The 26,498-nt window shown below is 42.2% G+C and overlaps 1 protein-coding gene across 1 annotated transcript in view; it reads right to left on the bottom strand.

The window, feature by feature from the left end:
- Nucleotides 1-1,770: 1,770 nt before the first annotated feature.
- The window catches only part of Susd1 (sushi domain containing 1), a 129,544-nt gene continuing 104,816 nt past the window's right edge, over nucleotides 1,771-26,498 (bottom strand). The window contains exons 14-18 of the mRNA XM_076840989.2: nucleotides 18,818-18,914; nucleotides 15,188-15,446; nucleotides 12,241-12,280; nucleotides 2,132-2,272; nucleotides 1,771-1,826 (exon numbers count right to left, since the gene is read on the bottom strand). Of these exons, the coding sequence (XP_076697104.2) occupies nucleotides 1,771-1,826; nucleotides 2,132-2,272; nucleotides 12,241-12,280; nucleotides 15,188-15,446; nucleotides 18,818-18,914 (593 nt within the window). The remainder of the gene's footprint in view (nucleotides 1,827-2,131; nucleotides 2,273-12,240; nucleotides 12,281-15,187; nucleotides 15,447-18,817; nucleotides 18,915-26,498) is intronic.

The raw sequence follows: 26,498 nt of genomic DNA, 5'->3' as shown, positions 1-26,498 counted from the left end.
TTCTCTGTCTTTTCCCAATTGAGTGGAACACTTTTCCCTCTTCTGCCATACTATGGAGCAGCTTTTATGGACAATTTCTGCCTATTCCTATTGTCTCCTCATCTGCTCAGAAGCCCAGGTGTCTTAGTCTGTTTTCTCTTGCTATCACCATATACCTGATACTGGGTGATTTATAAAGAATAAAAAAGTTTATGTTGGATCATGATTATGGAGACTGACAAATCCAAGAGCATGGTACTGGCATCTGCTTGGTTTCAGGTGAGGGCCTCCTGCTGCATTAAAGCATGGTGGTACCCATGGAAGGGTAAGTGGGAGTATGCAGGAAAAGACAAAATACGAGGTGTGGCCTCACTTTATAACAATCTACTCTCATAGTAACTAATCCAGTCTCACAAGAGTGAAAACTCAATCCTGAAAGCAAGTCATTAATCCCTCTTAATGATCTAATCAGCTCTTAAAGATCTCATCCCTTCCAATACCACCACAAATAGCAATCACATTTCAACATGAATTTTGATGGGGACCAACCATACCCAAACCATAACACCAAGCCACTCAGATTTACCCACCAATTCTATAGAGGACACCCCAGCCTCTACATTAGAAAGACTGTCCCTTTTCCTCAGGACCAAAATGGAGCACAATTCCAGAGACACAATTCTGTATGGTCCACCCTGTGATTGTGTAATGTAACTGTCATCCATGCTGTTCATTCTCCAGGAATAGCAAGGGAGGGAGAATCCACAAGCCTCTATTTCTTCACTCATTTCTTACTGAGCCTTGGAGTTGAGTTACCTGATAACTCAATGAAGAAAGCTAAAGAATATTGATTAAAACTTTAAAAATCAAATCTACTATGCTCCATCTGTAAATTCAGCACCCTCCCAATAGGTCTAGGACTGCTAATATGTAATGTTTCGTGGTCCATGACACAGTAACTGTCATGACTACTGAGGCTGTAGATAAGGCACATTACCTGCTGTCCCTTCCATTCCTGGACTCTTCTGGCCAAGGGCTTGATAGTGCATCAACCTGTTCTTACTACACTACCACCAGATCCAGACTCTAAAGGGAAGCATGTTTATGAAATTCTCTGTAATTAAAAAAAAAAATAACTAGGGGAAAATAACCTAAATTACCAAATATTTTCACTGGAATGTAGATATTACTTTTGAGCACATACAGGACAACTGGAATTGTATCAAAGAAATGCTGTCAGATATTGCAGGGAACTTCCTGGATTTGAGAGGCTAGTATATTTTGTAGTTAGTATATATCAATTAATTGGGAAAAGGACTGATCCTTCAATGCTTGAAACATATGCCCATGTCAATATTCTCCATCCCCCTCAATGACCTCCTTTGTAAAGTCAAATTCTAGCCCAAATGTAACCCCTATCTCATTACATATTGTAAAAATATATATACATATATACGTTCTGAATTAATTAAGAGATGCCGTAAAGGAGAGTATAGAGAATCTCTTGCATCCACTGTCTATAGAAGCTGACTCACAGGCATCACTCAGACCAGACTCTCATGATCTGTAGCCTGTGATCAATATGGCATTGGACATCAGGGGTCTCAAGTTCATAGACATAGAACTGGTCCTGAAGCAGGAGAGACATCAACAGTTCCTGAGTTTTCTCCCTTTGGGGGATTCCACAGAGATAGCCACCAGAGTGAATCCAGGAATGGAGAAAGGTGCAGGCCCACACACCCGTCTGGGTGGAAGCCACACAGGGCCTTCATGCAGACACCTGAGAAGCAGTTAGAACATCTGCCCCAGCGGCAGGGCATCGATTCCATGGAGCACCCATCTGCGATCTAGATATGGAGGGAAAAAAAGAGAAGAGACAAATAATGAACACCCTTTGGTTTTCCCACTGTGCATCTCTGCATGCACCACACACACACACACACACACACACACACACACACACACTCATACACACACTCGGGGAGGTGGGGAAAAGCAGCTGCAAGGCAGGCCAGCCACCCCACTCTGTGAGCTACAGGGTATGTCATACCTTTCACCCAACGACTGTGCTCTGCTGAGCCCGGGACAACCTCCACCCACATCCCCTCTGACCCTCCTCATCCCCAGCTGTTCTGCATGACTCCCACCTCACCCTCCCCTCCATTCCACTCATTTCTCAAAAACGACAGTCCCACATACCACACTGCTGAGAAGGAGAGGAATGCAAGAAGGATCACAAAAGCTATGGAGCCCAGTCCAACACCCACCATCTGCTGCAGTGTGAGTGACGAATCTGTGGGATGAAACCACACACTGAGCCCGCAGCACATCACAGCCCTCCCAGGAGGGCACAACCCAGAGTTGGGCCCCCTTTAAGGAAGAATCCCAAGAATGCCCCACCATGGCTTTGTGGCCCCTGAAATGGTCCTGCAGACCTAGGGCTTTGGGAAACCACAATTTCCGGGCATTTCTGAAAATCAAGCGTAAAATAGACCATATTAAAGTGACAAGGGAGAAAAAGGCTGATCTAGTGAGCATATAAATTCTACACTTTGTATCAGACCTCTCTCAGGAGAATTACACTGGATAAATTTTTATGCACAGTTATCCTTTGTATGGAAGAAGAAGTCATTCTGACATCATCTGAATTTTTGGACCAAAAATGTTAGCTCCAGTGGTCAAAGAGAGCAGAAAAATATCTTGTGTTAAATAGAAGATATTTAACATGTCATTTTCCCTATACCTCAACAAGGATAATACCACTCCACTCTGCTCAGAAAGTTGCTGTGTGGATAAAATAAGAAAAATTGATATAAAAGCATTTTGAAAGACATTCATTCTATTTGGGGAACATTACATCCCAACTCCAAGGAGATTACTGGTTTCAAACTCTAAAACACCCACATTTGAGTTGCACATTTGGGCCAAGTGACTGAATCAGAGCTTCATGTCCCAGACCACAGTGAAAACTCTGGTTGAATTTTCAAACATTTATTTAGTACCTACTATGTGCCAGACACTGTTCTAAACTTCTCACAAATGTTAAATCATGTAGACAGCCTTCTAACCTCATTTTACACTGGATACTATTATTATTCCCTTTTTATAGATAAGGCAGGGAGTGGTTAAACACAATTCTTATCTCTACAGCTGGGTTAAGAGCAGTTTGATTCTACTATAAACTCTGTAAGGTACCTGCACCAGCAAGAGCAAGCATAGAACTCACCTCTTGCTAAAGAGTCTTACAAAACCTACTGCCTCCAAAAGTATTGTCAGAGACTTTCTAGAAAAACATGGACTACACTGTCTGGTTGCTTTTAGTATTCAGAAGAAAAAGACCTTGCCACTTTTAGAAGCTAGATTGTAAAAAGGAAGGAATAATAGTGATTAAATTAGAAATTAGGAAAATGACTGGAATTACCAGATATGAAGGCAGTACAGACAGGCGCCATGGTATATGCCTACAATCCCAGCAACTGAGAAGGCTGAGACAGGAGGATTACAAACTTGAGGCCAGCCTCAGCAACTTAGTGAAGCCCTAAGCAACCTGGCAACATCCTGTCTCAAAATAAAAAGAATTGAGGATGTAGTTCAGTGGTATAGCATCCCTGGATTCAATCCCCACTACCAAAAAAAGAAGAGTCCAAGTGCAATATGCAGTGGGGTTAGGGCTGGGTGTAGCAGCACACTTCTGTAATCCCAGCTGCTCAAGGGCCTGATGCAGGAAGATGATGAGTTCAAAACCAGCCTCAGCAACTTAGCAAGGCCCTAAGCAACCAGAGAGAACCTGTCTCTAAAAAAAATACAAAGGGCTGGTGATGTGGCTCAGTGGTTAAGACCACTGGATTCAGTCCCCCTACCAAATCCAGAATATCCCCTGAAGATTGATGTGTTAAGGGTTGGTGCCCAGAGCAGCAATGTTCAGAGGTGGGACTTTTAGAAAGTGATTGGATCATGAGAGTACTGACCTCATCAATGAATTAGTTCATAACTGAATGGGCTATTAGGAGGTAGGTCCCAGCTGGAGGAAGGAGGTCACTGGGGACGTGCCTTTGAAGGGTATATCTTATCTATGGCCCCTCCTTCTCTCTCTCTCTTTCTCTCTCTCTCTCTCTCTCTCTCTCTCTCTCTATATATATATATATATATATACACACACACACACATATACATATATGTATGTATATATACACACGCATGTATGTATGTATGTATATATATACACACACACACATATATCTCATGTGTGTGTGTGTGTGTGTATGTATGTATATCCCCCCTTTCTGGCCACCATGAGGTGTGCGGCTATACTCCACCATATCCTCCCTGCTATGATGTTCTGCCTCACCACAGGCCCAGAAACAAAGGAGGTATTTAGTCATGGACTGAAACCACTGAAACTGTCAGACAAAATAAGTCTTTCCTCCTTGAAGTTCATTTCTTCCAGTATTTTGTCATAGCAACAAAAAGCTGACTAATACAACCAGCATAGAAATGAATACACCGGAACAAAAAAAGAACACCTAGAAACAAAGTCAACTATATCAAATCATTGCAAAGAGGGAATACTGAAGTCAGATTGTCCAAATTTTTTCTGAACATCATACCTCACAGTGTGACTTTGGGTAAGTTATTCAGCCATTCTGTGTCTCAGTTTCCATACTGAAGAATGTTATAATGACATAGAAATGACAACAAAATATCCACATGAGAAATAAATGGGTTAATATATGTTAGAATAGTGCCTAGCACAGAGAAAACAAAAACCAAAGTTATATTATTAATTATTGTTGTAACTATTGTTTTGTTACTATTGCAAATCGATGAGAAATGATAAATTATTCATAATTAATGTGGAGAATGTTCATTAACCATTTAGAATAAAGAAATTTTGATCATTAGAACTTATACCTTATACTAAAATAAGATCCAAAAGGATTAAAAACTTGAATTGAAATCTGAGTTAGAAAATGTTGGCAAATACTTATATAATATTAAACCGTGTAAGAATTTTCAAAGTATACCTATTAATGCATGAGCCTTAAAGAGAAGGAGAGATTTCACCACATTAAAAGGTATACACTTCATTTACCAAAACTTACCATAAGCAAAATTAAAAGATAAATGGCAAATTGGGCAAAATATCTGGGATTATAGTCAAGAGGTTAATTCACAAAGAGTATTACAAACTAATAAGGAAAACACAAATACTCCAATAGTAAAATAAGCAAATTATATGAAAAAGTAAATCATACATAAAACATGATCACAACATCAATAAACCTTTGGTTAAATGTTCTCTTGCAAGTAATGAAAAGGTAAAGAAAAAAACTGAGATACCATTTTTCTGAGACAGCATCTCACAAAGTTATTCAGGCTGGCCTTGAATTTGTGATCCTCCTGCTCATTCTCCCAAGTCACTGGAATTACAGGCATGCCTCACTGAACTGGGCTTGATTTGTTATTTTAAGAGAAAATATAGCATTGGATATGGAGGGTGTGCAATGGGGGAGTTGGTACTTTCCTGCTCTACATGTTTCATTCAATCTACCCAGTTTTTGTCATAGCTTTCACATGTTTTTAAATTTTGATTTTATTTTTTTGTAGTGCTGGGGATTGAAGCCAGGGCATTATGCACGCTAGGCAAGTGCTCTACCATTAAGCTACATCCCCAATCTCCTATTTTTTTTCCTTTATACTTTTTATTCCATATATTTCTAACTTTTGATTGATGAAAATATTGAACTGACGATGACTTCGAGATCCAAGTCATGCATATTCCCGGATTTGATAACTATTAACTATTAAGGAATCGATGGCCAAATTTGCAGTCATTCAGTTTGTCCCTATACCTATATATGACCCCATGTCCCCACACCATCCACAAGGGGGTTGTTAAGTGTTTGCTGAAGTCAAAATACATATGCCTGCCATATTCCCCTGATCAGTGAGGAACTCCATGCAAAAAAGGAGAAGGACCCAGCCTCATCTCTCGGAACTCCCATGCTGCCTTGCGGAGGAGACTGCTGTTGCCTCTCCCAGAAAGTCAGCTCTCCCTTGAAGACCTGACCCAGCCTTGACTTCAAGTTATCACCATCTATATTTTTGATGGCTCCTTCTTTGTACAGAGATTCTGGTTCTTTGCTTATCTCTAATCTTGTTACACTTCTCCTCTTCTTCCAGATTTCTCCAAGATCACTGCAATGGTTTATTCATCCCATTTGAAAGTTGCATGAGCCTGCTAGAATGTGCATCATCTACATTAGGAGACTTTAATCTATGTACAGCAGTTAGATCTTCCCTTGCTTTCAAATATCCTCCCACAAGCCAACAGGATGAAAGTCAGGTTCCTCTTGATCATCCCTCAGCAGGATTTATCCTAAGTCATAAAAACAAATATTCCTTACTCGAGATATAAATATAGGGAAAAAAAAGACCTTTATATATTTTGCATAACATGATTTAGATTTTGGCTCCCAGTATGATTCTTGCTGGTGGGACAGTTCTTGGTTGTATGTCGTTTTTGTCTCCATTGCTTAGCACTCTAAAAATCTGCAAGAACACTTGTTTGTATAGTCACACAGGCTTCTTTAGGGACTCACTCCATGAATTCCTTACTAAAAAAAATTTGCAACAGGCCAATTTGAATTGTTTTTCATAGCTTTGCCATGCTGGGGTGACCCTCCCTTCCATGATCTCATGCCATGGAATCAGGCTCATTTTTCTTCTGAATCACCTGTAGAATATTATTTTAGAAACCCAAGTGAGTGATTCATGCAATATGTCCCAGATTGATTACTCCTTCTTGGAGAAAGCAAACCCATTAGAACTATATTTCACCATTTCGGCTTATTTTAGTTCTTCCGCTGGTGGAAACATCACAGGTACTGAAGAGTAAGTTAGAAAGGACTTAATAAAAAAAAAAATTAAAAAATTTAAAAAAAGAAAGGACTTAATCCTACTCTCAGAATTCGTGATGACTTGAGGACTTCCAGTGGGTGTGGACATTTCTTTTTTCCCACAAATTTACACAGGCCTGGACATTTATCAAAAGCAGCAATTCTGTTGACCAACTAGGACAAATAATTAGCACCATTAGTGTGTTCAATTTTTCTTTGTATTTTAGGGTCTTCTCCCTTCAATTTCCTGCACAGCGGGACATAGCAAAGGACATCAAAGGAGAAAACCAATTTAGACATAAGTAAGCAGTGCTTGGTAAGTCAGCAATACTGCTGTCTGCATTCATTTTTTATTGCAGCTTAAATTACCAGACATTTAGGGAGCGATAACTCATTTATCAGCTCACAATCCTGTGGTTTGAAAGTTCAGGCACACTGTAACTGCTTCTCTGTTCCAAGGTGGGACTTTTGGAAGGCTGAAATCAAGGTATCAGGGGGCTTCATTTCCTTTCTGGAGGTTCTGGGGAAGTATCAGCTTCCAAACTCATTCAGGACATCAGCTAAATTCAGTTCCTTGCATTTGGAGGAATGAGGTCCCCATTTTCTCATTGGCTGTCAGCTGGGGTGGGTGGTGAGGCACTCTCAGCTTTTACAGGCCACTTGCATTCCTTGCCACATGACCCTCTCTGACTTCCAAGATAGCAGGACAATGTCTGTGTCAAATCCATCTTACCCTCTGAATCTCTAACTTCCCCTGTCTCTGACCTCTGCACTGAGATTTAAAGGGCTCATGTGACCAGTCAGCCCCATTGGGATAATCTCCCTACTGGGGACTTTAATTACTTCTTCAAAATTCCTCATCAGCAACACGTAGAAGAATGTAAATGAATAACTGAGAGAAGGTGGGTATACAGCAGGGTCCAAGAATTCTAGGGAGCTACCTTAAAATTCTGACTGCCACAACTGTGAAAGCTTAAAATTAGTCTGTGTGTGTGTGTGTGTGTGTGTGTGTGTGTGTGTGTGTGTGTCTACATAAACAGTATATACAGTTGTCCCTCAGTATCTGCAGGGGATTGGTTCCAGGACCCCTTGAGAATACCAAAATCCACAGATGCTTAAGTTAAAATGGTGCAGTAATTGCATATAATCCATGCACAACCTCCCATATACTTTAAATCATCTCTAGATTATTTATAATACCTAAATGTACATGCTGTGCAAATAGTTCTTATAATGTATAGTCTGTAGAGAATAATGACAAGGGAAAAGTCTCTACATGTTCAGTTACAGATGTAATTTTGTTCTCCAAATATTTTTTTATCTGCAGTGGTTTGAATCCATGATGTGGAACCTGCAGGTCCAGTGAGCCAACTCTACATGTGTACACACAGACTCTTATATCTTGATTCGAATCTTCTCTGGCTTGTTTAATAAGTATTGCACTTACCATGCTTCACTTCCCATAAAACTGCAGGATCCCCAGTACCACTGACTCTAATTCAGTACGTTCTGAGAACCAAACCTGTGCCACAGTGTCCCAGCTCTTCAAATGCTCTCCCTGAAGGGTTTGAAATTATTAAGAAAAGAAGAGCTCACCAGTTGCTCTAAGGTATACCAGAATGGCTAAAGACAAGGAGAGAGGGAGATCTTCTCCTGTTGAGGAAACTCAAAAAGCTTCAGGGAGGAGATGCCTTTTGGTTTTAAGCTTGAAGAGAAGTGGGACTGTAATAAGAAGAGTCACAGACAGGGTATAGGGCAATCCAGGTGGAATTCATCAAGGCACCATGCAAGCAAAGACATTAAGGAGAGAACTCTTGGGCCATATCCAGAAAACAGCAGCAGGTCAGTCTGGATGGAGAATGAGAGAAGCATTTAGAGAAAACGCTGATATCAGACTGAGAGGTCTCAGAAGCCAGGCTAAAAATTAATGGAAGGCCAGAGAATAATTATCAGAGGAAACAATAAAATTAGTGCTGCTGTTTAGAAATAGGAGTCAGGTGGGGGCATGCAGGCTGAGGAAGAGGGAAATTCTGAGCTCTTCTGATGGAAGATGAGCAAGGAGGCTTTGGCAGCCATCTACAGGATGAAGGCTTGGGCTGTACATGAAGGCCATGCACAAAGCGTGTGGACTGAGAGAATGAGGAGTGGTCACTAATGACTCAGAGGCCTTCATGCCTGTGATGGAGAATGCTCCCTGATTACACCTTATTATCATCTCCATGACTCAAGAAACCATAGCCTTTGTGGCTAGAAGGGATTTCAAGGGCCCAGACAGTGGCAACTGAGGACTAGCCAAGTTAAATATCATTTCAAAGACCCTTGGCTGACTCAAGCAAGGAAGCCCAGGTCTCTGTATTTGCTATTGGATGAACGACTCCTGGTAATCATCTCAAAGTTCTTTTAGTGCCAATATATAAAAGGTAAATCATATAACTTGTCACTGGGTAAAAGGCCAGAATGGGGCTAAGGGTTGACACGGGTGAATTGGAACATTTTCGGCACTAATTTGGATCCCACTTCTCTCCAAACTACTTTATGAAAGTCTCCAAAATTTTTTGAAAAACACTTCCAGAGAATAGTACACACACATGTGAATTTTATACATAGATAAATACATACTAGAATTGCCTTTAGAAGTTCAACATAACAGTGGGTTTTCTATTACCTTCTATAGCTTTCCAGTGGTTTGAATTCAAAGGATCAAATTCTCTTTCAATATTAGTTCTTAAGTTGAGGAGAAAAGGGCATTGCCAAAAGCCACTTGGATATTCTCACAGTGAAATCCTTCCCATTAGCTAACCCACAGCCGAATGACTACAGCAGCTCTCTGGTTATTTCTTCTACCCAGTTTGAGTGTTTTCCAATCATATCAAACAGTTGCTGAGTGGATTCTGGAAGCTGTTGTTTCTGTGACCACTCCTCATTCTCCCAATCCACACGCTGCACGCCTAGCCTTCACGCACAGCCCAAGCCTTTATCCTGTAGATGGCTGGCAAAGCCTCCGCGCTCATCTTCCATCAGAAGAGCTCAGAATTTCCCTCTTCCTCAGCCTGCATGCCCCCACCTGACTCCTATTTCTAAAAAGCCACAGTAATTTTATTCCCATGCCTAGAATTTCAGGGAATGGATTGACAGCAGTTTTTCCAAATGTTAGAATTTGTGACTGCTTCCTGTGTCCTGCATTAAATACCTGCAGGAAAGGGAGGTTGGCCCATCTTCACACTAAGTCATCTTAGTAGAGTGTCCCACACTGCCCAGCAGCCAGCAATCCGAGACTGCTTGCCCAGCAGTCTTGGATTCACCTTGCCCAGCTCATGAGCCAACACCTTCACTTTTGCTGAAGTTTGAGCAGAGATTTTTTTTTTTTTTAAGGAAAATAAGATTGGGGAGTGGGGGAGCAGACCAATGAAGGAAGCCTAATTCCCTGGGTCCCTCCTAAAACATTTCCTGAAAAGTACACTCGACCAACAGGATAACAGACACCACTGAAAAGTGCCATCTTTTCAAATCCTCCTGAAAGCAAAAGGATTATGCTGCTCTGAGGCAGGGGACAGGCCACAAGGGGTTAAACTGATACTGTGGGCTGAGGGCAGCATTCTTTAGCCTGTTGTGAGGACTCATAAACCACGAGGAAAAGGTCCAGATTCCAAGGTCATAAACTTGTCAAGATTTCTGGTTTTAACTACAAACTAATGGAATTCCTGGGAATCAAATCCACTGGCCCGTTGCCTGGTGGTTTTAAAGAGATGTACTGCCTGGGAAGTCCCGAGCCTGGCAAACAGGAAACCTGCAATTGCTCAGTCCTGGAGGCAATCTGCCTCCCTTCCCGGGTGACTCTGCCAATGTGCAGAAGGCTAAAGCTGTATAGCACCCAGCCTAGCAGAGTACACAGAGACCCTTCCCACTGCATCCCTTAGGAAGGTTCTGGAGGAAATGGACAAGGGGCACTCTCCCAACAGGCAGACACTAAGGTAGCCAAACTGACCAAGTGTCCCATTTTGCTACCATGGCAGGAGATGCCTGCTTTACCTGTCCAGCAGGAGGTGGGCCACTGTCATGGCCCCCAACCACTACATATTGCTTTATAGTTTCCTCCTTTCTAAGTGAGAGTATGTATTGTGGTTACCCAGTTTTCCCTATCGTATTATACACTATTTGAGAATGGTTAAACTTTCCATCTAATCACAGATGATTAAGTGGATCATGAGAAGCACATCTGGATCTGATCAAAAAGAAAGTATCATCCCCAAGATTCCTGGTCTTGGAACTGGATGCATAACCAGCCTTTGAGTTGTATTCCCCTAGGGTTCCATTTTTTTTGTTTTTATGGTAGGTGGGATAGTTCCATTCTGTTAATAGAGGACATTTTTCTTAATATTACAATGATGCATGGCATATTGACAGAGATACATTATGAGAAATGCACCACTAGGTGATTCCGCTATTATACAAGCATCCCAGAATATGTTTGCACAGACTAAGATGGTTATGCTATCTCAGGTGATAAAAGCTTACGGGACCACCGTTGTATATGTGGACCATTTTGACCAAAATGTCATTATGTGGTATGTGAGTGTAAATGTATATGTGCACATGCCACACAAACAATAGTAGTTAAGAGACAGCTGTAGCTATTGTTTTGGCCTGTAAACATGTTTTTCCTTGTGCTCCCTTTTTGTCCCTAAATATTTATTTTTTAGTTGTAGTTGGACACAATGCCTTTACTTTATTTATTTATTTTTATGTGGTGCTGAGGATCAAACCCAGGGCCTCACACGTGGTAGGTGAGCGCTCTGCCACTGAGCCACAGCCCCAGCCCCTTGTGCCCCTTTTCTAGGTGGGAATTTCATCTCCCTCTTAGTACAACCCAAGCAGAGGTACTGATTACATTGCTCTGCCCCCAAGAAGCCACAGGAGTAAACACAAAACACAAGAAAAGCCAATCATGGCTTCCCTATCTTCTATCAACGGTGACTTATCCAACAGACAGACACCCTCCCTGAATTAAGAACCTTTCCGTTCTCACTGAAGTAGTTCAGCTGGGGCAGCAGGGACCCATCTCTCCCACAGTAGGAAAACCTAAGATCACTGACATGGAGATCAGGGACAAGAGGCAGAAAGAGAGGAGGAGCCCCACTCATGGTGTCCCTGGAGGCCTGAGCTTAGAGCTCTTTTTACAATGCTATAAACTACCCCCCACACACATGCATTCTTTTCAATTGTGGTTTTTTGCTTAAGATAGTAGGAGCTGGGTTTCTGTCATCTGTGACAATTTAAAAAAGAGATCTCAACATAAACTTGATGCTACAAATTGAATAGGGAAAAAATCAGGACAGCATTCATAGGCAGAAAATGGTTTTACCTTTCACCTGGGCCCAAACTGCACAGGAGTATCTTCTCACCTGTAAGCAAAAAACAAAGTAGCACATTTAACTAGGTGGCACATACTGTCCGTTTAAACAACAGAGCTGAGAGGCTGAAACCTTTGGACCCTCAGCTTTTTTACATCTCAATTTGAACTGGAAGATCTCTAGAGTCCCGTCTAGCTTTTCTACCTTATGATTCAGCCATATATCACCACTGTTCAAGGGACTGGCATGGGTAGCAGGCACAGAAGTGACCCAGAAGATCACTTCTATAGGTTTCCAAAAGATCTCAGGAAGGACATGCTACTGTAAACACGAGAATGACAAGAGCTTCATTTCACCACCAGCTCCAAGCTCCTGGTTTTAACTGCCTTGAAGAACTATGTTGAGAATCCTGAGGTCACAACCAAGTTCAGCAGAACTAGTGATGCATGTTATAAGCAAGGTTATGACAAGTCCTGATACATAATAATTCCTCGCCTGTCTGAATGACACATGGCAACATCAGTTACCCAAAATGTATTCAAGAACAAGCAAGTGACTATCTGTTGGATAACCCAAGCAGAGCTACTGATCACATTGTCATTATGCCATGCATCATTGTAATATTAAGAAACACACATGGAAACTCATCATGGTAGAAGAAACCTACAAACCACTGGAATGGAATACCTTCCCTTCTCTGCATCATTATTAGTGCATATTTGTCAATCAGGACTGCTGGGATTACTGGGTATGATAAAACTCTAACATGATAGATCCCAGAGGAAGTTGAACAGCAGGAGTTAGAGAAGGAGTCCTTCAACCTCCTTAGGAGATTCAAGTGACAACAGCTGGCATTCTTGTTTTCATTTATTAGAATATTTTTAAAATACATTTAAACTGAAAATTTTCTTGGAAAAGCTGAAAACAGTTGTAAGGTTTTGATTGTGATTAAATTTCACCTTGAGGCTAAGTACGAAGTTAGGAAGGAAGGACAAGAATAAGTAGAGAAGGATGTATTTCAAAACACTGGAGAAGCAAAGGAACTACAAATAGCAAGGTAGTTACTAGGGAAGTAAAAAGTGTTCAAGCAAAGAAATGAGTGGAAGAGGAGAGCTCTTTACATTGAGGGCCTTGACCAGATGTGCATTTTAGCACTCATCCTGACAGCAGTGTGGGGCACAGAGATGAGTAGAAATAAGAGGCAGAAAATATAAGCTGGAAAAGAGATGTACAGAGAAGACAACAGCTGAACAATGCTGGTGGAACAGGAGAAGACTGCACGATTTCAAGCAGGCTTCAGGTGACAGAGGTGATAGACTGATGTGATGTCATGAGAGACTGGACAAGAGGTAAGGAGGAAGAAGAATTACTCCTGGGTTTTCTGCCTCAGTGACTAAAAGTATAGTGATGCTATTTGTTAGAACAAATACATAGAAGAAAAAACAAAATGGGAGAGTTGGAAGAATCCCTTTCCTAATTTCAAAATGCACTGTAAAGCTATAGTAATCAGGACAGTGTGATATTGCTCCATGTGGTGGCATATGCCTATAATCCCAGGGGCCTGGGAGACTGAGACAGGAGGAGTGCAAGTTCAAAGCCAGCCTCAGCAACTTAGCGAGGCCCTAAGTAACTTAGCAAGACCTTGTCTCAAAATATAAAACAAAAAGGGCTGGGGATGTGACTCAGTCTGTTCTTGGGTTAAATCTCCAGTACCAAAAAAAACCCAAAGCAAACAAACAAACAAACAAACAAAAAACACTGTGATACTAGGATAAAGACAGATGTATGGATCAGAATACAGAGCTCAGAAATGAATATTTACATATATGCCAAATGGTTTTTTTTAGTTATAGGTGAACGCAATGTCTTTATTTTACTTTATGTGGTGCTGAGGATTGAACCCAGTGCCTCATACATGCTAGGCAAGCATTCTACGTCTGAGCCACAATCTCAGCCCTCTGCCAAATGTTTTTTGACAAGAGTGTCAAGAACATTCACTGGTAAAAAGACAGCCTTTTTAATAAGTCGTGTGGGAAAACTGGATATCCATAGCAAAAAATAATAATAATAATTGGTTGGATCCTTACCTAATACCATATGCAAAAAGTAACTCAAAATGGACCAAGGTACCCCCAGATTTCTTTGCTAGTTGGACATAGTCTTAAAAGTAACCATTGGTTTAATATCTTGTCCATTGCACATTAGACTTGTATTCTATCTAGAATTTAATAAAGTGTCTCTGTTTTAAATATGCATTAAACCTTACACTTGAGATGCCTTCCTATTTTGGCCTCAAATTTACCAGTCAAGAGATGTTTCACTAGCATTAATATAACTTTGTTTAGTTTCCACTACTAACCCATGTGCATTTACACCAAGCTTAGGGTCTCTAGGTCCTTCCAGATCCTCTGTCCCTGACTGACTGATACTGGATAGTTCTTGCTATTCTGCTAGTCCAGCCCGTTACATTTACTAATTATCTAATGAATATTTACTTCTCTGTCTCATGACAGAAACACTGCTGGAAGAGCAGAGCCTTCCTGAGGACAGGGGACAGGAGAGTGGAGCCCACTCTATAGCCAAGGAAACAAGGGTAAGGATAAAGTGGGGCAGGGCTGTGCTTAACTGCCCCTCCCTCCTTCTCTGCAGGATGAGTGGAGGTAGCAACACAGGAGCAGTATGGGGAAGTTGACAGAGAGATCTAGATGATCCTCCCGACTCAGATGTCAAGCAAGGCAATAGAATGCAGTTATTCATGAAGCTTAGGAACGACCAAGGCCAGATCAACCCAAATGCAGATCCATCACGGTCTCGAATGCAATGTAATCCTCCTGGTGCATTTCAGTGGTCATTACATGGACTATACGTCTCAAATACTGGGAAGACAAGTTCAACCAAGTAAACTTCATACGAAGAAGAACATTTAGAGTTAACAAGAGATTTTTTAAAGAACTATACCTTATTCCATTCACTTGTGATTCGTAATATAATGCAGTAATCATTCCCTATTTTCAAGGGTGCATTATAATATTTGCCGTAGTATAGCCTGTCTCCAATAGAAATATCCATGGTATCATCTGCAACATCTCTGGCCAGCAGTTCTGCAGCCACATATCCATTAGCAGCAGAGGTGTTGTTAAAGAACAAGGTAGCACCTTCGGAATCACAAGAAAATGTGTTTTGGAGAGCCAGAGGAAGCACCACCACCTGATAAGTACTGGAAGGAAAAAGAAAGCAGAGAAATTGGCAGGGGCTCTTTACACTGGAGTGCCTTGATCAGATGTGCATTTTATAAAACTCACCTATTGGACCCTTGCCTGGAGGACTCATGCATTCATTCATTCATATACATTGAAATCCTACTATAAGATGAAGTACTTTTCAAGGCACTGGGGACACAATGCCGGAAAAGAAAAAGCTCTGGCCCACATGGGATTTACTATCTGAGGGCTCAAACAGTTGTGGAGCACCAAATTGACCTTGAGTGCGAATGCCAGATAACACTGGCTGATAAGCTCTCCAAGCTCCAGCCAAGGACATCTTCTTTAGCTGGGAGAAGTCTTTGGCATGTACAGCTGCCCTGCCGTGTCTGCCATAAAGTTGATCTAATCAGTGATTTTTCACACGGGCAAGTAAAGAACAGCAGTAGAAAGGGTTTAGCAATCACACGGAGGCCAACTGCCCAAAACAGTTAATGTCCTAAGTCTGAGCAAAGGCTCCAGACAATCATGTGGCAACTTAAAACAGAACTCATGTGATTTACATTCCCTGCAGTTCACAGGCTGATACCAAAGTTCATGTGAAATAAACGAGAAGCCAGGAGTGCAAAGTCACCATGAGTTAATCTAGGATCACAAGGTCTCAAAATGGGAAGAAAGGTAAAAATGGCATTTGTGCATTCTAAAACTGTTCCCTAAGTGTGCACACAGAGAATGCTAACAGTCAGGAATCATTGTGTCATGTATTTTGTTATTATTTATCCCACCACATAGAAAACCTACCAGGAAGGAAATAGAACATAAAAATGCACCACGGGTGAATCACACCATCCTTTCCATTTCCATCTACTCTGTGCTTCTCTCCCGCCTCTGATGCAGTACATGTTTGAACATCTGCTTCCTTGATCAGACGCAAGAGCAGAGATTTGAACACCTTACTCTTGTATCCTTGTAAATCCTTGCACATTTCTTTGGCTATTATCAGCCCCCATTAATGCTTCATGAGCTAAACTTTCAGTAAAGAGGAAGGGACTGTATCATCACCAAATGTAATTAGGGTAATTTCCAAAACTCGTTTAAGCCACATAATTCTATTTTACCACCAGATCTGCATTTCCCGCTCCATATTCCTAGTGACATCTCCCGCCTCCTAAAAGTTCATGGATCACTAAATTAAGAAGAGAGAGCCGGGCTGGGATTGTGCAGGGGCCAGGGTTCGATCCTCAGCACCACATATAAATAAATAAAGGTATTATGTCCAACTACCACTAAATAAATAAATAAATACTTTAAAAAAAAAAAAAAAAAAGAAAAGAAAAGAAGAGGGAGCCCTCCCTAGCAGCAGGTGTTGTATTTGGAAAGTCTCCAGCCACCCATCAGGTTCAAAAATATTTTAGGTGTCCTCACGGCTCTGATTTCCACAAAGTCTGGGCTCACTTTCAACAAAGGGCTTTCTACAAAAGAAACAAAATAAAACCTGCAGGGCAGTAAATAGTCATCTCCACCACCAGTAAACATTTGCTGAGCATCCACTCCTACAGGCAACCCCTCTAATAACAAATTTCCCGGAGATCTGAAATCATCCCTATGAATCATGGCTGCAGGTGAGAAAGGAAACGAGACTGTACCATGCTGTCCATAAGCACATCTTCACATCCCTCGCATCTTTCCGTGCAGGTGGTAGTGGTCATGTACAAGTTCAAGTCTCACCTGCACCCATCTGGTTTTGTACATTGCCTACTAAAGGCATCATTCACAGGACAGGAAGCAGCTCCCCACTCAGTTTGAGGATTATACAAATACTCAGACTCCATCCCAGACCTACTGAATCGAAACCTCCAGAAGAGCTGGGAATTCCTATTGCTAATTAACCAGCCCAGTGAGGTGATTCCTATAACCTGGCAAAAGTGAAGACAGTAGAACTAAGGGAGCCCAGCTACAGGACAAATCTTTGGCCTAAGATCAGCACATTCAACAAGGGGGATTTGGTGCCAGGGTCCTTGCTCCACTATGTACCCCAAGTCCCACTGCTCCCAAACAATGCACCAAGCAGACTCAGGCCTGACAAAAGTGCTAGCCCCAGCTCAAAGCAGGTGGTCAGGTTGAGGAAATCAGCCCACTGGCCTGATAGTAATGGGCCCTGATGACGTCAGGGAAGCAGTTGTGGTGGCCTGAAACTCAACCCTTCTGGAAGAACTTCTCCCCTGTGTCTCACCACCACCCTCCCCTGAATGACTCACAGACCTCCACTTCCTGTTTTGGAAGCCCTGCCCAACCCAGAGCCACAAGGGTAAATGGTCATTTGGCTTTTCTTTTTGCTTTACGTAATTATTTGGCTGAAGTCACATTAACTCTTGCAAATTCACTCAGCCAGTGATGTCATAAGTTCTGCCTTCCTTGCAGCAACAGAATTACAGTGCCTTCCAGTAACTTGTCAGGAATCAAAAAACAGCAACATTTATGCAATGTCCATCCTGGAAAGACCCTGAACTTAAACTAATATAGAAGCAGGAAAGCTCTAAGTTTCATTATAAATGGACCCACAAATAATATCTCCAGACTTTCTTTTTTATAAATTTATAGTATCTCATATTTATTTTTACCTTGCTGGCACTGAGGGGTCACTAGACTGAAGAGTCAAGAGAGACATGAAGTTACAGGGGTCAGGCCGCACACATTGTCATCTTGACCTGGTACTGTGGGCAAGCTGCTCCTCTCTCCAGGCCAACCTAATCTTCCTCTCTATCCTAACTTGACCTTTGCAAATAAAATGCAAAATTGAACACAATGTAGTCTTCCAACAGAAGTCAATTAATGCCATCCTAATTACATCTGGAATTTAGCAGCAGTCATTAACTACACAGTATTTACCCATAACTCAATTCAAAAATAGATAAAAAAAAAAATTACCCAAATGACCTTTTCACGACACAGTCTTACATAAAGACAAACATGTTCTGTCTCTGGCAAATGAAAGGATGCTCCTGACCCACTGTCACTAAAGGATGCACTACAGGATGTGAGTGCAAAGGGCAGTGCCTGATATGGCCAGCCAAAGCTTAATATCTGAAGCTAAGCTGCCCAAGTGTTTGAGCCTGGTCACTCAAAAGCTCTCTCTTGCTGGGGTGATACCATACACCTGTAATCCCGGTGACTCGGGAGGCTGAGGCAGGAGGATCGTGAGTTCAAGGGTCAGCCTATCTGGAGGGCTCTTTCAGACTAAAGGCCAGTCTGTGCCCAGGGAAGCAAAACATTGCATGGCCCCAATGACTCCAGTCTACTGACAGAGTCTTCTCACCCAAACCAGGGCTTCCGGAACACTCTACGGGAATCCCTGAACAACCCCCAAAGACAAAAGACAGCTACTGACCTGATAGGTCCATTTTTATCTTTGACTTTCCTCAGTCTGAGGCGCGGCAGAGGCCCTCCATGCACCATGAAAAACTCTACTTCTGGAAGTGGAGGCTCTAAAAATGTTGAAAAGAAGGAAAGAGATACGATCAGAACAAGGAAAAAACACAAAGTGGTCCTGAATTTAAAAAGTGATCAGCTTATTCTGATGCATCCTATGACATGGATAAAGCTTGAAAACATGATGCTCAGGGAAATGACCAAAGGCAAATGGACAATAGTGCATGTCTCCACTTTTATGAAATTCCTAGAATAGACAAATTTCTAGAATAGACAAATTTCATAAAGACATTAATCAATGAGAGGTTCCAAGTGGGAACTTTTTGCTCAGTGACCAGTGGTTCTGTCTGGGGTGATGAAAAGTTTCGGAAATAGTGGTGATGGTTGCACAACACTGTGGATATTCTTAGTGCTAGTAAACTGTATACTTAAAAAGGGTTAAAAGGCATATATATATATATATATATATATATATATATATGCAATTTTTAAAAAAGTGATGAGCACACTCCATCACTGACAGGATGGACACTCTGGGCATTACCATTTGCTTAGTGAGTAGATCCTTGTTTGGTGGGTGCTATGATTTGGATATGGTTTCAGTGTGTCCCCAACAGATTCATGTGTTGAAAGCCTGGTCCCCAGTGTGCTGACGTGAGACGTGGTAGAACCTCTAAGAGGTAGGGTCTAGTGAAGGTAATTAGGTCACTGTGGGGGAAAGGGATTGACACTGATCTCATGAAGTCAGTTCCCAAGAGAGTGGGTTATCCTAAGAAGACTGGACCCATCCCATCTCTGCCTCCTGCCTCACCATGTGGCCTCTTCCACAAGCACCATATGCTGTCTGCCATGAGGACTTTAACACAGGAAAAACCGATGGGGCAGTTTCATCTTGGACTTTCATCCTCTAGAACTGTGAACTAAATAAACCTCTTTTTTTTATACAAAGTACCTAGTCCTGGGTATTTTGTTATAGCAATAGAAAATGGACTAATACAGTGGGAAAAACCAACATATCAGACTTCTAGATCCTTTAAAATCACAGAGCTATCTGTTCTTATTTTGTCCTCCCCTTCAACCAGATCTCCCAAATAGGTTTTTCCCTGGGAGAGAAATATTGTGGCTCGCTGATACCAATGTTCCAACATCTCACTAGGAGTTACATTCACAGCACCAGTGCATCAGCTGCCAGTCTGCCTGCATGTGCCATGGTGACGATATACTAGGCATGAACCATACACTAGATGTGTCCTGTACATGCCTCACCTCATTTAATCTCTCCAGTGCTATCAAGTGGATGGTATTTATGGAAGCAGTTATCTTCTGCCTCTCTTGGTATTCCTACCTTTGCCTGTGCACTACAAACTTCTTTCCTCTCAAGTATTCGGAAAAGAGCTCCCAGCTGCCCGTCTGTATATTTGATTTGTGGGAGAGCTAGAGTTTGCCTGTTGTGGCCACATGCCCCACATTTTTTCTTCTTCTTCTTTTTCTTTTGTGGGATGGGGCAGCCTGAACACAGAGCAGATGTACTCACTTCCTGTTCCCATAACTAGTGCACCAGGCAAACCCTGAGTCCAGGCAGGTCTGAAGTCAGGTCTACACATGGCCTACAGATTCAGCTTCCCCGCAGCTGGGCTGCAAGGTTCATATGTGAGAGGAAGTTCCAGGAAGCTTTCTGTTAGCCCTGGGCCCAAGCCAGTTTCAGCAGCAACCAAAGTGATATCTGGATCCTTACCTTACTCTTGGGTATATTCCTCAATTTTCCTAAACTTGCAGGTAGAACAAGTAGGTTTCTTATTTTCCAAAATCTCATCTTATAATTAAGGTTACAGATTCATGGAGAAGCTAAATTTTTCTCCAACAGCACACACAGTGTAGCACAGCTAGGATTTGAACTCATTCTCTACTCTACACCTTTCTCATTCACCTTGGGGTGACTTGAATGTCTGGTTCCACCAACTGGATCTATCAGGGTTTCCTCACCTTTGAGTGAACTAATAAAATCCACTTATTACTTTTATACACTGAATCTGCAAAGACTTTAGAAACATGTTAACTCCAGGGAAATAATCCATTTGCTACAGTCAGTGTGGAGTCACAGTTCTAACCAGTGTGGCTCTCATCAGAGGGGCTGGACTCCAGGTAAGATGCAGAAATAAACACTACCGGTGTAGTGGGTAAGACCAGGGGCTCTGGGTTAGTATGCTGGTTCCAACACATGCCTCCAACTGCCTCATCTATAAAATGGGAGTAGAAATAACCCCCAACTCATAAGCATGTTGAGAAAACTCATGAGTCTATTAATGATAATTAACAATTATAGTTCACTATTCAGCACACACACAGAGAATAGAACAGAGCCTGCAACACAGCAGCCCTCGGTGTATGCTGGCCATTTTCAAAATTCACTGGAGTTACAACTACTGGGTGCTGATACTGTGCTAGGCATTTTGCCCCTGCTCTTTCAAGTCCTCACAGCAGCCCAAGTGACCATCACCTTTATTTGATCAATAAGAAAAAAACGAAACTCAGTGCTTGAGACACAGCACTGAATACAGCACTGCATAGAACCCAGGTTAATTTGACTCCAAAGTCAATTTTGTCACATTGCCATGTTAGGACAATGCTTTTGTTCACTTTGCCTGAGATTCGATAATGGCCCAGGAATAGAAACCTAGAACCACAAATTCCTGACACATGGGGACTGGGGTTGCGGCTCAGTGGTAGTGCGCTTGCCTAGCACATGTGAGGCTCTAGGTTTGATCCTCAGCATCACATAAATAAAACAAATTCTTGACAAATAAGCAGCCCCTGTGCCTTCTCCAGCCCGAGACCATAAGGAACAGAGGTTGAGAGGCCTAGGGATAGGAAACCCCAAGGATCTCTTAATTAGCACAAGTTCAAAGGGAAGAGGTGAGTGGGAATAACCCCAGAAAGGGAAGCTATAATTCAGCTCTTTCCCAGCTCTGGCACAAGGGAAATGTCATTCAGGCCACTGTAAATGAGATATTTAATATTAGTAAGGGGTACCCCAGTGGAAACATAAGCCAGAAGGAGAGGCAGGATCCCTAAATCAGGGCTGGAGAGGATTCTGCAGAATGAACAGGGGGCTGAGAGAAACCAAGTCTGGAAGAGACCAAGGAAAGCTATAAACCTGCAACTGCAAAACTCCCAGAAGATGGGACCCGTATGTCTGAGATTCTCCAAGTCTATATATGTTATCTTTTCAAATCTTATAGACTCTGTTGATTGTGTGTTCAGTGTCCCTTTTTCTATGGAGAACAGCCCTCTCCCTCCATATGGTTCTTATGGGGCTGTCACAGTGTCCCAAACCCCCGCTGGACTAGGCTTTGATGGTCATGGATGCCATGCCCCAATGACAGGACTGGTCAGGGAGCAATTCATTTAAGAGATTATAGGGCCTTATTTTTCCTCTTGAATTATAGCTATGAGCCAGAAATATGATGCCTATCCCAGAAAGAGCTCAGCAGAAAGCGGGCAGATGGGCTGACAGAGAGAGCCACAGGGCTCTGGAGGACCATTTGTGGCTGGATCTCGTTGTGCTCTAAGCAAGATCCACTTGTGTTCTTCCTAGTTTTGACTTAACGAATTCTACATACTCAAACTGGTTTGAGTTGGATTTCCATCACTTGCAACCCCCAAAGCCCTAACTAATTATAGAATGCACCCAGCATCCTGATGGTCTGCTGAAGGGCAGATCGCACAGCTGTGCGCTTGAGGGAACCCTGGCACTGGGCCAGATGGAAGCGATTCTTAAGCATCTGTGTGAAAAGAATGCTATGAATCTCAGGAACATCCCCGGACCCTCTGGTGGCAGACACAGTGAGGACAGCAGGAAGAAGAGCCCTAATTAGACCCTATACTAAGCCATCTCTTCTTTAGATTCTACCCCTGAATCAACTCAGTAGAAGGGAGAAAGGGGGACATGGTGGGAAAAAGAAAAATACCCACATGAATGTCTCCCTGCTGCTGCCTCCCCCAAAACCCAAACCCTGCTACAGTGAAATTTAAGACTAGGAAGCCAAATAGACACTCAAGACTCTATTTACTGGATTAGAAAATAGTTTGGGGGTAGAAACCGTCAGATTCTAAATTATAATAAACTTAGGCCTATGTGAACCTTCACAGTTTTGGAAGCCCTATGGCATGTGTTATTCCTGCATCAACAGACACTTTTCAGCTACCTGATGCACCAGGCTCCGTGCCAGGCTAGGGGAGACAGCCAGGGAAGACAGACTTTCTGCTTTCTAGGAGCTCAGCGCCTAATAGTGGGGACAGTTTTGCAAACAGGTAGCACTTAGAGCTACGATAAAGTTAGATGCAGGGTGCTCTGCGGTGCAGAGGAACACCCACCCGACCAAGGACAGGAGGATGAGCCCATTAAATACAGAAATACATTCATGCAGAGGCGTGGGGTAGGGGTGGGCAGTGATGGAACTACGTGGAGCTCATGACTGACTGGATGCGTTCTGGCGGCAAAGACGCAGATGATAAGGTTAGAGAGGGTAGGTGTAGGTCAGATCTGAGGACCTGGAAATAATAAGTCACTTAAAGATTTTTGACAGATTCATATGTCAGAAATATGATTTAAAGAGCTATTTGGAGGATGACTAGAAAAAAGACAGAAGTATGGGTCATCCCCTAATCTAGGTGAGGAATGCTTGAGGTCTGAGGCAAGCAATGGCACTGAGGAAACAGACAGAAGGGCTCCTTGGGGAGAAGAGGAACACAATGTCCTGGGAGAGGAGGAACAAGGGGAGAAACCTGGATTTGGGTTTTGTCACCCAGCAGGTAACGATGCCCTTCACCAGGTCTGGAGGGAAGATGGGAGCAGCTCACTTATGGACCTGCCTAGGTGGAGTGCATGTGGAACGTTCCAGAAGCAGCTGGAAACCCAGCTCCAGGCCTAGAAGCAAATTCTGTGGGGGAGATTTGGAGTCAGCTCTTAAGTAGGAGTGGGCATGGCTGCCGCGGACACCGGATAAAAGAAAAGAGGAGGGCGGAGGGTGGCCAGGGAACAGCCAGGTGTAAGTGAGAGAACCCTATAGTTTCTATGAAAAAGGGTTAAACCTAGAATTTCTTCCAAAGTCACCCAGATTGGTGACAAAGATCCTGTTTTTCATAAACCTGCAGGACTGCCAGGGACCCTGGAGCATCACCTGGAACAGCCCCAGCTTATGGGCAAGGCCTCACATAACACCCTTGTTGAAGGTCTATGCTACTTTGAAGAGGCGCCCAGAAGAGATTCCGGGACACACCTGAGGAAAACCTGGCTAGTTCCTGCAGCAGTGCCCCAGGGAAGAAGGATGCCTGACCAGGACAATGCACCCCTGCAATTTGAGAATTACTGCCCTCGGGCCTTTCCGCCATTGTGTCATTTGTGATGCTTTGTTGTGACAAAGACAGAGAAGAACTGTCGTTCTTCTGTATGAGAACCCTCAGGTTCTTTTAAATTATTCGGTTGTTCTTCTCCAAAATAAATATTTCCAGTTTCTCTAATCTTTTGACTAACCCTCTGAAACCCACTTAGTTTTTTGCTATCCTCAGTAACAGAACAAAAATGCTCGCTCAGTGGGGAGAAGGCAGGTCCAGGCCCCTCAGGACATCCCCTGCTTGCTCCAAGCCACACTGCCCTTTTCCAGTCCCGTGTGGTTCTCATACTTTTAAAGGTGCCATTGTCACCTGGTTGATTCAATCAACTTGGGATCTCTAGGCTTCTTTCTGCCCTGCTTCCTGAAGCCTTGCCCACTTTATATATTTTTCTCTTGAATGTAGAAGCTTAAACCTCAGTAAACTGATTCTCAGCCACAATCTAAAGTGAAATGACCTTGACTTCTTATTCTGTTTCCCAAGGTGCTGTTCTTTGTCTCCCAAGCTGCTGTCCCGGGCAAATCTGCAGTCCTTTCCCTGAATCTTGTGACTTGACTCAAACTACACCAGACCTCAGGCAAGAAATGGGTCATGACTAGGCTAGAAAATGTAGCTCTTTTACCCTGAGCATATGACATGGAAGGCAACCAGAAGGCATACCATTCCTATGCGTCAACGATTTCAATTCTCCATAACAGCAAATGACAAAAGAAAATCCATGGTCACTATATAAGAAAACTTTGAAGAATAAGGAGAAAATATTAAATATGTTATAAAATTACAATAATTGAAATAGTAAGGTACAAACAGCAGAGAGGCAGAGCAATGGAAGATACTAGGCAGTCCAGAAAGAGACCAAAGAAATGGAGAAAATACTGTATGACATGGACAGTATTGTGAAAGGTAATAGGGAACTTGCTTATCAAAGTTAAGGAAAAAATTATCACGTAAGTTTAGGCTCATGTAACACATCCAAATGAATTCCAAATGGGCCTACATTTTAAATTCAAAAGGCAAAACTATTAAGAAGCATAAGAAAATATTGAAGAACAAGAATCGATCTGGTTTCAGGGTGGGGAAGCCTTCTCTTGGCATGACCAGAGACAGAAATTTTAAAGCCATGAATAAAAGTGATGACATAGAAAATTCAAATAAAATGTCTAAATATCAAAATAACACTGAAAAGAAAATTAAATAATAAATGACCTTGAGGTAGGAATTTGTACTATGTATAACAAAAGATTAATTTTGTTAATATAGGCATACTACTAAAAATAATCCCAAAAAGGAAGAAAATTAAGGAGTAAATAAACTTAAGGCAGTAAAAATAAGATGAACATTATTAATATAGGCAAATTATTAAAAATGAACAAAAAAGAAAATTTTATCTACCAAAAGTAAGCAAAGGTCCCAAGTTTATACCATCAATTAATTGCATGTAAGTACAGGAGTTGAATTAAAATATAATTCTGCTGAGAAACTGGTATCATCTACTTTTCTGAATTTTCTATAATAAAAAGCAGGAAGAAAAATGAAGTCACCAAGATAGTTTTTCCCTAAACCTCAAGCACCTCTCCAGATATATCATACAACCCAAAGGAAGAAAAATTGAAATTGATGGAACAAAAGAAATGGGAGCTTCCACCATGAGTCATCAGCTATGTCAAGGTCAGACAGGTCTTCCCAATCAATGAAATCATGAGAGTTGACTTCATGGTCATCAATAAATATTTGCTGAGTTAGATTGTTAAATCTCAGCATGACCCTCCCTGGCTCCTACCCCCCACACAAACTCTGGTTTTTAGGTTTCTGATCTAAGGAAGCTTTTTATACATATTTTATAAAAGCTAAAGTTAATATAAGGAAATGACCCAGCCAGTCCATTTCCCTCTATGGTGGATCATCCATCTCAGTGATGGCTGACTGGGGTTCAGATGGCTTTAGTGAGAGGATACCATCCGCACACAGCCATTTACCTGGAGACCTGGGATTAGAAAGTAGTCAGGAAATTTCTAGAAATGGGAGAAATGTGTGGATCATAGAAGTTTGGAGGGGCTTATGAGCCACTCTTGGCCTGACCCAGTGTTAGGTCTCCAGATACCAAGGAGCCTTTAACCACAAAAGGCTTGGAAAGGAAACAACTGGGGTGAAGGCCAACCTCTATGGACCCCTGATGCAGCTTCAGCCCCCACCCCCAGGAATGCCTGTGGGATCACAGGGATCTCACCAAGGCCATAAGGATGTCTATA

The sequence above is a fragment of the Callospermophilus lateralis genome, chromosome 2 (genome assembly GCF_048772815.1).
Source record: "Callospermophilus lateralis isolate mCalLat2 chromosome 2, mCalLat2.hap1, whole genome shotgun sequence".
Lineage (NCBI taxonomy): Eukaryota > Metazoa > Chordata > Mammalia > Rodentia > Sciuridae > Callospermophilus > Callospermophilus lateralis.
The sequence above is the reverse complement of the archived record's forward strand: the minus strand, read 5'-3'. Positions and strand labels throughout refer to the sequence as shown.